Here is a 12,128-nt window from a genome sequence, read left to right on the forward strand (position 1 = left end):
TGAGTGCCCCCAGTGAGTGTAGAGAGTGTAATGTGAGTGTGTGTGTGTGTTTGTGTGTGTGTTCGTTAATCAACGTCCGATGATTACATGCATGCAGTAATATTTATAAACAACGAGGGTCTATATTTTGGATTTGACTCGTATTATTAGCTGCATATACATACACATATGTATATGTCTATAGGAGAGAGACAGACAGACACACACACACACACACACACAGGCACACACACACAGGCACACACACACACACACTGTTTGGTTTTGGTGGAAATCACAAATGTTTCTGGGCCCTTTATCTAGATTATTGTGCATTTTTATCACTGAAAACACAAACAGAAGAATTCCAGATATGAATTTCAATATACAAATAAATAATACTGCAATCGAGCGTTATCGATTGTACCATACCCATTCATTATGTTAGCGTTTCTGAGATGACGGAAATAGCATTAATCGATTTGCCACGCCCCTAGTGGGCGTATCAAACAAATCTTAGCAGTTTAGAGCACGAGGCTAGCAACAAGTATATATTTCATATTTCTAGTCTCTAACTGTAATAGGGGCGAAATGATATGCGTGCATACGAATAGAGTAACTGACGGACGGACGGACGGACAGGCGCATGAATAGCAATACGGACATTGCACAAAGCCAATATACTCATTTCCCTACGTGTATGAGTACAAAATATTGAATAACTTTTACAGCTACAAAAACTACTTAGGTATTCAAATATATAAAGACCGCTAAAGATATAGATATCCAAGATCAACATGACAAAATTGAATTCTACCTACCTAATATTGATAAGCGTTTAGCGACATGTGTCATGAGCAATTAAAGATAAAAGTATACCTAGACAAACAGATATATTTAGCTATTATCTTCTTTAGCTTCAATTGACGGCTCGTTTCAGAATTGGATAGAAATAAACAAGCTGATAGCTGGAGGAGAGGGTGTGGGGTAGAAATACAGCGAATACATATGGTATAGAAATTGTTTGAATTTCTATTTTTCTCAATCGATCTCATTCATATTATCTCCTAGGTCTTATTAATATGTTTGAACTTAAGTGTAGGGTATTTTTCAGTTATATTATATATCTAATATTTTCTGTTTATATTTATTAGAAATAATCAATTGTTAATTTATGTTCCACACGGTATTTCACCCCAATGATAGCTAATCTAAAACAATTTTTTATTTTGCATTTCATTAAAGGGTATATTTCATCAATTACAGGGTATTAACTTTTGCATAATCTCAATTTATCTTCATTTGAAAGCAATAGATTGTAGTAAATTTTTAATACTACGGGGTATACCAGGCATTGTCTATTTTAAGTACAGGGTATGTTACTGGCAACTGTTTTAATTCGAATCCAATATATAGTATCTATATCTATATTTTATGATCTGTACTTTCTTTTCAGAATAATATTTACTATAAGTTATTACCTACATAAGTACGGGACGAATACTATTCTATATTAAAGGGTATTTCTTAGTTAACCAAGCCGCTTTCACCTTAATTTCTTGAATTAGGGGGTGTTTGCTGGTCACTCTATATATACTCTTATTTAATTGCTTTACAGCTACCAAATTGAAGCTAAGTTTTCAATGCTGCTCTTCAGTTTGCCATATTACAGGGTATTTCTCCGTTGTTCCTCGCTGAATTTATCAAATTGAAAAACGATTGCTAAGATGTCACCGCTTTGAGAATCTGTGGGAAGCTGCTAGATAACCCCTCATAAATATCCCCCATGGGGCGTCCATCAACTAAACACGATGTGTATTGGGGCATTACGTAGTCGTCACGGTAAATCAATATGGAAAACCGACTTTGAGTCAACTGATATGATGCATAAAGTGTGATAAGCGTTGGCTTTCCAGTCACGCTTGGCTGACAATTACAGAACTATCGCCTAGAGAGGAGTGCGTGACTGAACGAAAGGAATGCTTAGAACGGCCAAGCTCCAAGTAGATGTATATCTGGAATGTTATCTGGCATTATATAAATAAGATCTAGCTAGCAATGAGTTTAGGCGCGAGTTAGATGCCATACAATAGCTGCTCGAATTGTATTTGATAGTATTATAAAATACTTGGAATGATGAAAACGAGATTTTCGAATTGAATACTGAAAACAAAAACTGGATGTTAGACGGCCTTGCACGAGAGACTCAATGTGTGTCAAGTTACGTGTACGCCAGCGAATGAGCATATGAGTATGATTAGATATTATTGTACATACATATATACATATGTTGCACTCAGTCTGATTCCCATTCCGGTTCGCCAAAGCTTCAGATCTTTTGTTTTTGTTTTCTTGCTGTTGTTGTTGCATTCGTTAGTGCAATTTGCAATTTACAATCGTAATCTCGATCTCAATCCAAGTGCAACCGAAACGGGCAGCTAACAGTTGGCAACCGCTTGTCAACCGTTTATACTGGGTGTCAGCTACATCTGGGGGGGTGTCCATCTGTCTGCCTCGCTGGCTGACAGTCCGTCTGTTTATGAGTACAGCTAATCGAATAATTTAGCTTAAACTGTAAAAGCGTCGCCTTTGTCAGCACAATTGATCAATTGAACACTTGGAATGTTAACAGCACTATATTGTTTTTACTTGGCATTTAACATCTACATATATCACTGACAATACATAGAAACATAGATTCGCACATAGAAAAATTAATACTTATAGATATATACACATGGATATATAGATACATATAGATACATATGGATACATATAGATACATAGATACATATACATAGATACATAGATACATAGATACATAGATACATATAGATACATAGATATATAGATACATAGATACATAGATACATAGATACATAGATACATATAGATACATATAGATACATATAGATACATATAGATACATATAGATACATATAGATACATATAGATACATATAGATACATAGATACATAGATACATAGATACATAGATACATAGATACATAGATACATAGATACATAGATACATAGATACATAGATACATAGATACATAGATACATAGATACATAGATACATAGATACATAGATACATAGATACATATACATACATATAGATACATAGATACATAGATACACATATAGATACATAGATACATAGATACATAGATACATAGATACATAGATACATAGATACATAGATACATAGATACATAGATACATAGATACATAGATACATAGATACATAGATACATAGATACATAGATACATAGATACATAGATACATAGATACATAGATACATAGATACATAGATACATAGATACATAGATACATAGATACATAGATACATAGATACATAGATACATAGATACATAGATACATAGATACATAGATACATAGATACATAGATACATAGATACATAGATACATAGATACATAGATACATAGATACATAGATACATAGATACATACATAGATACATAGATACATAGATACATAGATACATAGATATACATAGATACATAGATACATAGATACATAGATACATAGATACATAGATACATAGATACATAGATACATAGATACATAGATACATAGATACATAGATACATAGATACATAGATACATAGATACATAGATACATAGATACATAGATACATAGATACATAGATACATAGATACATAGATACATAGATACATAGATACATAGATACATAGATACATAGATACATAGATACATAGATACATAGATACATAGATACATAGATACATAGATACATAGATACATAGATACATAGATACATAGATACATAGATACATAGATACATAGATACATAGATACATAGATACATAGATACATAGATACATAGATACATAGATACATATATATATACATAGATACATAGATACATAGATACATACATAGATACATAGATACATAGATACATAGATACATAGATACATAGATACATAGATACATAGATACATAGATACATAGATACATAGATACATATAGATACATTTCCGCGTATTAACTCGCTCTACAACTAGTGGGCGGATCGGCACATTACAATTCGAGTCGGGCTTCTAGCATCTGGTTTTTTGGGTCAGGAGCACAGACAATGTTGACGACCTTTGCTAACAGCTAATCGCAATGCTTGATTGACTAGTTCTAACGGTCAGCTCGTATTAGATTCGACATGACCGCGCATTATCGTCGTGACTGTCAAGGCAAAGCCGCGCCACTTGTGTCCGTGTTTTTGCTTGCGGACAGTGCGGGTCACACGATTAGAAGCGCGCGTGAGAGTAAATGGAGGATTGCGATTATTGAATTACTGATTCAATGACTGCTTGCCTAAACGATTGAATGACTGATTGACTGAACAAATGATTGATCAATTGATTGACAGACCCACAAACACAATGATTAATTGATGGATTGAATTGTACTTTTATTGAAAGGTTAATTTACTGACTGACTGATTCATTGATTGATTAAGTATGATGGGAGGGATTGATGAATTTTACGAGTTTCTGATATCTAGCTAAGCAATTCAGTTAGATAACTTACAGACTGATTGACAGATTGACTGAAGGTCAGTCGACGGCTAAAATGATTGATTGATTCAATTTCTAAGTGGAAAAATTTTTGACTAAGCGACTGGTAGACTTCTTAAGATAACGCTTGATTGAGTGACTGAAGTGTTTTATAGACTGATGGATTGATTGATCGACATACCGGAATGATTGATAATGCCTGATTGAAAACATCGGACTGATTGATAGCCTATTTTAATTGATAAACAGCTTGATTGATTAGTGACAGACTGAACAATTGATGGATTGACTGAAAGATTGTGTGACTAGTGAACTCTTATACCAAGCATTAAGAGTCGTAGACTTATCGCTGTATCTAATCTTATGACGGGCACTGTTCAATTGACATAGATTAACTACCGGGCTCTATTTTAATCGCCATTTGTGCGGCAGATATCGATTTAGACTTCACCAATTATTTCATATTCAGCATGACTGATCAGTTTCGAGCTCAAGATCAAGTTCAAAAGTTAATCTACCAACCTACGTTTTGTCGAAAATTAGTTCGAATCACGTTCAATTATAAATACATATACACAGAAATAAAAGTCTCAACGATTTTATTCACTCAAACAAGATATGTCTATAAATATATGTATGTTGATTTTAGTTTATGCATGTCTAGATGTCTAGACCTGAAGTGTGGAAAAGAAAGAGACGATGGCGCTGTCGGTGGGCAGGCACTGTCCAAAGGCCTCGATGAGCAACGGCTCAGCCGTAACTGTGGCCATGAAGTCATCTAGAGAGACCTGTTGAAAGAGATGAAGTAGCTAAACAATTGCATCATGAGCCTGGATTAAGATCCCTTACTCACCTTGCCATCCTTATCGACATCAAATTTCTTAAGCACAATTTCCACTAGATCTTTGACACCCTCGTCGGGATCCTCGTCTTGCGGCTGTTTGATCAAGCAGTTGCGCAGCAGCGTAAACATTTCATCCTTGGTTATAAAGCCATCCGTATTCAGGTCGTAGACTCGAAAGCAAAACGCCGCACGTTCCGCCGGAGTGCCGCGCAGAAAGGTCGAGAGTCCAATGAGCCAGCCCTCGAGTCGCAGCGGCAAGCCCTCATGTGCCTTGTCCCAGCTGCAGAAGATGCGCTCCATCAGTATCTCCTCGGTGACTATGTCGAAGGTGCTGTGCAACAGTTCACGGAATACGATGCGATCAATGCCCTGCGGTCAAAGAGTTCAAATTAGAGATTGCTATGGCCAGTCGCTCTATGAATGGCTAGCCCACCTCGACAGCTGCGTGCGGCTTGGCTATGGCTGCGCTGGAGGAGCTCGAGGCGAGTGTCTTGGCCGCATACTGGCAATTCGACACCAGCTTGCGATAGATCCGACACAGCGCATCCAACTCGTCCCTGTGGAGAATGTGAAGAAATATTTTGATGTGAACATAACTTCTAGTCTGTTATGAATCTATATTTATTGAGAAGTTCTAGCAGGCATCCAGCTATGTACCCATTCTATTTCTAGTCATTCTGCAGTGTCTTAGGGTCTAAGGTCCGTTACGCACTTTCGAAGCAAAATCTCTCCGTTTTATGACTGTTGGCTCACAGAATTTCCTCCTGTGCTTCAGCTATATTTAACATTCTAATCTATTTACTTGAGCAGTTTCAAGCAATCTCGTTTACCTAGGAGGTGAGCCATTCTTGATTAGATTGCACTAACAACCTGGTGATAGCTTGATCAAGGGGTTTCAAGTTCTTGGGTCTGTCTTTCTGGACTATACTAACTACAATTTAGTAAAAATTCTCTCAACAGAGCACCAGACTTTACTTTGTCTGTATGTTCTTGAAGCCTAATAAGCCGTTTATAAAATAAGCTGAAGTAACTCTCTTGAGTGAGATGATTGGTGGAAGTCCGATGGGTCCTATTAGCTGTAAGCTACTGTAGAGTCTAGATTTTACTTCCTCAAATTTATCTTCAAATCAGATCCTTAGTAATCTTTCTTGCATATATACTTCTGGTAACACCTCTTAGATCTCGGACGTTTTCCTTACATATCTTTGCTTTAGATAGTTCTGTAAACATACTCAAGTTTTGAGCTCTTATTATTCTTCTCCCTCATATCCCTACTTACGATAGTTCCTTAAACACCCCCTAGATCTCGATACTTAGAGGGACTCTTCCTTCACATATCCCTGCTTGAGGTGGTTCTGATCTCAGATCTGATTATTCTTCTACCACATATCCCAGCTAGAGATAGTTTTTGAAACACTCCCTAGATCTCGGGTCTTAGTACTCTACCTTGACATATCCCTGCTTCTGATAGTTCCATAAACACACTCTAGATCTCAGGTCTTTTTATTCTTCTCTCACATATTCCTGCTTGTGATAGTTCTGTCAACGTTCCGTATAGGATGTGTCCATTAGACCTTGAACTACTTTACCTGTTGGCCTCACTGTAAGCGAGACCTTGAGCTACAAGAGCTGTAGACTTGACCAACTAACCCTGCTCTCAGTAGTATATCTCCCTCTCTAGCTACATTCTGGTTGCTTCCATCATTATTGCAGCATCCTAGCTGCGATGCGACTACTCACTTGGTGAACCGTGTCTTCTTGCGCAGGCTGTCCAACAGCTTGGGATTGATTTTGCCGCTCAACTCGTCCATTTTACGCTGTCGCTGTAGCCGTTTGTTCTGCAGGGCAGCCGCTGCGGCCTTCGACTGGTTGTTCGAGTTTCGTTTGCCGCTGGCGAGGAATACCGAAACTGTTTTCAGAATCGTTTTGTTCGCATGTAGCGTGGATCTGCAGGCCCCACCACCTGACCCACCTCCAGCTCCAGTTGCTGCTGCTGCTGCTGCTACCGCCGCTACTGTTGTTGTTGCTGCTCCTGCTCCTGCTCCTGCTGCTGCTGGCGCCGCTGCATTTGTTGGCTGCGTGCCATTTGTTACCCCAGCTCCGGTTCCATTCTTGGGTGTCGGTGTTGGGGAGCGACCCTTCGCGGCACCCGCCTTGCCTGCCAAACAACATATTTGCTAGCACATGTCATTAGGGCGCACACCGAACTCACTCTCTCCCTCTCTCTCTCCTACTCTCTCTCTTTCTCTCTGCTTTTGTGTGGGAGTGCTTTTTTTTTTGCTGTTTGTGTTTCATGTGTCAAAGTCAAATCAATCCTTGACAGTCGACGCCATCGACACGCAGAGATAGAAACACCCTGCTAAGCCCAAAGCCCCAAATGCAAACCTCCCGCTTGCTTCCTTTCAATTATTCGATTGGAGTTGGGCAGCGACTAAGAAAAGGCCAATATGCATATAAATTGCCACCAGAACTGTATAAAAATATTTGATGTTCGCATAACGCTCATAAATCAACTACAATACAAATATACACTGCGACAAAATGTCGAGTATAATCATGAAAAGCAGAGACAAGTGAATGTGTGAAGAGCTTCCTATATGGGCTAAAGGGAAATGTAAACTCCTAAATGGAGATATATCTATAAATTATAATTAAAATACATATTTAGTTCAATATTGTCCCAAATTTGCCTTAAGAGCTAGAAAAATGAGGGAAAATTTAAGCAGATTGCATAATAATCTTCAAGAGACTTCATACGATTCATTATATATCATATGACGATGATATGGATATATGTATATGAATATTTCTGGATATCGATATGGATCTAGATTTTATCTATACCTGCATATCTATCTATATCTATCACATCTATATGAATCGATCTGTTATGTAGCTCAACAGTGAGTCAACTATTTAATTTTGTCATGCATACTGTCTATAATTGTAACGCCTATTGGATCTCGCTTCTAAGCATCGTAGTATATTTTGTGTTTTGCTATGGCTTGAGTGGACGTAGATAAATGCATTTTCTTTGGTCGATCAATATTAAAAAAATTATTTTGTGACCAATCTGTCAAGCTTCTAAAAAGTGAACAGGGTGTTTCTATTTGATATATGAAAAAATATTTTTCTAAACCAAACTCAATTTCAAGAAGAGCACCTATTATTTTCATCATGAGTGTATATATATATTTACTGTACACAAGATAATTTTTTATTTTTTTTTATTATTATTATTTATTTATTTTTATTTTATTTTTTTTTTTTTTTTTAGTGTATTTAAGATCTGTCCATTTGAAGACTTATTAAATTTGGTGAAACAGAAGAAAAATATAAACTTTCAAAAAGTAACACCCGATTTTTTCAAGCGTCCAAAGGGACTACAGAAGAAGTAATGGAAATTTCACGTATGTAACCACGTATGTAAAACTCTTGAGCTCTATAGAATGAATAAATGAAAAAAAACCTCTACAATATCTTAGGTGAACATTCATTTGAGTATATGTATCTAAATAAAACTAGAGTAGAACAGGAAGAGCTCAGTGGAATAAATTTGCAGCTTGTGAGCAAGTATTATGATTTACACTTATTAACTTCCTGACAAATATTTCTCTCAGTGTAGTCAATGCAACCTTTTTGCCCCAATCCAAAGTTAACCCATTGCGAATGCAGTTTGTTTGCACATGGAAGACGGCAATTGAACGGGCCAGATAGCTAGATGTCTATTAAAGACACACAGACACACACACACACATACACAGCTTGGTGTTTATAAAGTAGATGTCTATTTGAAGCGTTACGTTCTGTCTCAGTCGACCCCTCGCTCGACCCCGTCAACCTTTGGCCCCTACTCGGTGCCCAATTGCTATTAGCTTCTTTTAGTTTCGTGTTTGTTTTTCATGTCGCTTTGTTGGGTACTTTAATTTTATTAGTGCTACGTACAATTGCGAAAACATGTCTATAGAGAGACATACAAATACATATATATGAATGTGCATATGTTCGCAGGCCCATAAAAGTATGCAACGAAATGGGCCAAGTGGGCGGTGAGGGGCCGTTCGTAGCGGAGCTTGGGGCAGTTGACATGCCGTCGTCAGCCTAGCACGTAATTCCCACGTAATTTCTGCATTTCGCCGTTGCCCCAAACAACAATCAAACAAAATGGGGCAAGCCGAAAGCCAAGTGAGTGTACATAGACCCAAAGGCACATATACAAACATACTTCTATGTACTGTAACAACCATATATTGGCTCTAGAGCTGGTCAAGTGTCGTGTTTTCGACGCGTGACACGAACAATGAGTGTAAGTAAATGAGAAACAGCTCTTGCCATAAGATCTAGAGGTAAAGGCTAACTGAACTGAACTCCACGATAAGCTCCAAGCTGAGCTGTTACTTGAATGAACACGAATTTAACCTCAAAATCGAAATCCAATGTAAATCCAAATGTAAAGCTTTAATAAGCTTTCACACGAACCAAAAATCGAAACAAAACATGAATCGAAGTGCGCATAATATTCGAAACGGATTCAATTGAAAACCAGAAACGAGGTCATAAAAGCTCGTATCAAAAGCTTAAATCGTTTAAAGATCTAAATGATAAAGTGAACCTGAACCGAAACGAAACTTGAATAGATTAGAACCGGAGATCAAATTCGAGCTAAGGCATAAAAGCAAAAACATGATCTAAACTCGAATACAGCACTACTCAGATATTGATTCGGATCTGCTTTGAATGAATACATAGATAGAGTTTAAACGCGAAACGTAACTCGATAGCTTAGAGGGATTACCAGGAAAAAATTAGCCACATGGATCGAAATAAATCGAAACGAGGCAGAAATTAAAAGTCATATGAACATCGAATAGTGTCTGAAATGAAAAAAGAGTTTTACTAAGCCTAAATTGTGAATGAAAATCTGATAAGAATTCTGTACCTAAGCCGAGCCCATGCAGAGTTCAGGTACTGAACCCGAGTCGAAGCAAAACTATCCTTAAGTCGAGATAAAAATCGAAATAAACTCGAAATCTGATTCAATTTCTGACCTTAATCGAAACACGAACTAAGAACTTTATTAGGCCCGACCCGACATGTAAATGAAGGTCCCAATCGAACCCCAATAGAAGCCCAATGGAAGCCCAATTCGTATCAAACCAAAATTTAGTCGAACCAATATGTAAATCACAAATCGAAACGCATGAGATTTGCATAGTAATCGTGTGTAGGACCTACTTACAGTTCGACACGCGCTCATCTCTAACACACACGCGTACACACATAGAGAGAGAGACACACGCACACAGCAGCATATATGTATATATGTATAAACACTTTATTATCTATCAACTTGCGGGTCGGGGGCAACCCTTTCGTAATGCTCCTGCGATAACGGGAACTTGATTGCTCGCACTTGCCACATGGGAGTACAAAAAGATGAATCTGAGGTGCGTTGTGTCTATATGATAGAGCCCTGCTATATATACATACATATATTTGCTTTTCTACATAACCTCACAAAATGCACTTTGGGCAAAGTTTCCGTTTGTTTTCAAAACTTTTTTGCACTGTCACACTTAATTAGAGTTTACTTCGTTTTTATTTTGATTTATTTATTTTCTCTTTTTTTTTTTTTTTTAAATAGAGCTCTAAAGTTTACGTTACCCATCGCAGTTGCTGTCCTGTTGCCGCTGCTGCTGCTGCTTGTTAAAAAACTTGCGAATTCCTCGAGTTCCTTGAGACGCGAAACAATAGTCAAAATACTCAGAATACAACAACAACAACTACAACAACAAGAACAAAAGCCTTGGGAGAAGGAAACAAAAACTTCTTGAGGCAATCAACAAACTCAAGTTTCCAAGGCGAAACGCTGAAATGTGTTGACAAAACCACATTGTCAGTTAGCCATAAGGTAGGCCGCTTTTCACCCGGGTCCCCATGCTCCTCCAGCAAGATGAATATGGGCATATCAGTTGCAGTTGCTGCTCTTCTCTCTGGTTGAGATAAGTTGAGTAGAGGCAGCATGTTCGCTTGATGACCTTTTCGGATTTTTGTCGTAACACCCACTGTGGGCGTGGCAAATCGGTATTAAACAATCTTTGCATTAGAAGCCTTAGAATTCGAGTTTGCTATTTGCTTTCCTTAGTTCTTGACATAGAGATATCGGTGTACCATTTATATATAGAGAGAGAGAACTTCGCTTCCATTTATAAATAGAAAGAACTTCGGTTCCAGCTAATATAAAATAATATCGTACTAAGGCATCATTTATATATGTATATCGAAATATATTGGTAAAAACAGTGCCTATATCCCAGTGTACTCTAGTCCATTGACATTTCGACTATATTTTAAAGTCAAAATCTCTTGCTCAATCGTTCTATTATTTCCGTACGCACAGCTCTAGCCTCACTGTGGCTTACATCATATTGGTAGGCAGGCATAACCCACTTTAGCACTTGGCTCACGAGCGAGTATTATGCAGTCAGTGGCGTTCGCTTGCAAAGCGTTAACTTGTTTTTTATTGACAAAACATCGCAGGGGGTCTGGGGTTTGCGACGTCTCTCGCAACTCTAATCCGATTGAGGTCAATATATAGGTTGGGTTGAGAAGAGGGTGCTCTTAAGCCAAGCCGCTTATTAGTTGCTACTAATTAAAGTTAGCTCTTGCTAAATTGAAGAAGTTACTCACATTCTCTTAGAAGTGTCTAGAAGGTAGAAAATATCGATTTCCAAATAAGAAATT

General features: G+C 37.6%; 1 protein-coding gene across 1 annotated transcript; it reads right to left on the reverse strand.

Annotated features, from left to right (window-relative positions):
* Positions 1 to 5,174: 5,174 nt before the first annotated feature.
* On the reverse strand, positions 5,175 to 11,172 carry LOC108657988 (calaxin). The gene is made up of 5 exons (XM_089264752.1): positions 11,044 to 11,172; positions 7,125 to 7,537; positions 5,818 to 5,941; positions 5,394 to 5,753; positions 5,175 to 5,328 (listed from the first exon to the last, which is right to left on the reverse strand). The coding sequence occupies exons 1-5, from the start codon at positions 11,050 to 11,052 to the stop codon at positions 5,209 to 5,211; spliced, it is 1,026 nt and encodes a 341-aa protein (XP_089120878.1). The 5' UTR covers positions 11,053 to 11,172; the 3' UTR covers positions 5,175 to 5,208.
* Between the last annotated feature and the right edge of the window lie 956 nt (positions 11,173 to 12,128).

The sequence above is a fragment of the Drosophila navojoa genome, chromosome X, assembly GCF_054131105.1.
Source record: "Drosophila navojoa isolate 15081-1374.11 chromosome X, UAZ_NAV_1.0, whole genome shotgun sequence".
Lineage (NCBI taxonomy): Eukaryota > Metazoa > Arthropoda > Insecta > Diptera > Drosophilidae > Drosophila > Drosophila navojoa.

What these genes read in the sequence shown, in the direction of transcription:
- LOC108657988 (XM_089264752.1), bottom strand. An exon ending in AGCCGCACGCAGCTGTCGAG is followed by an intron (nt 5,754 to 5,817) that starts GTGGGCTAGCCA and finishes CTTTGACCGCAG; the next exon opens with GGCATTGATCGCATCGTATT. An exon ending in ATGTCGATAAGGATGGCAAG is followed by an intron (nt 5,329 to 5,393) that starts GTGAGTAAGGGA and finishes CTCTTTCAACAG; the next exon opens with GTCTCTCTAGATGACTTCAT.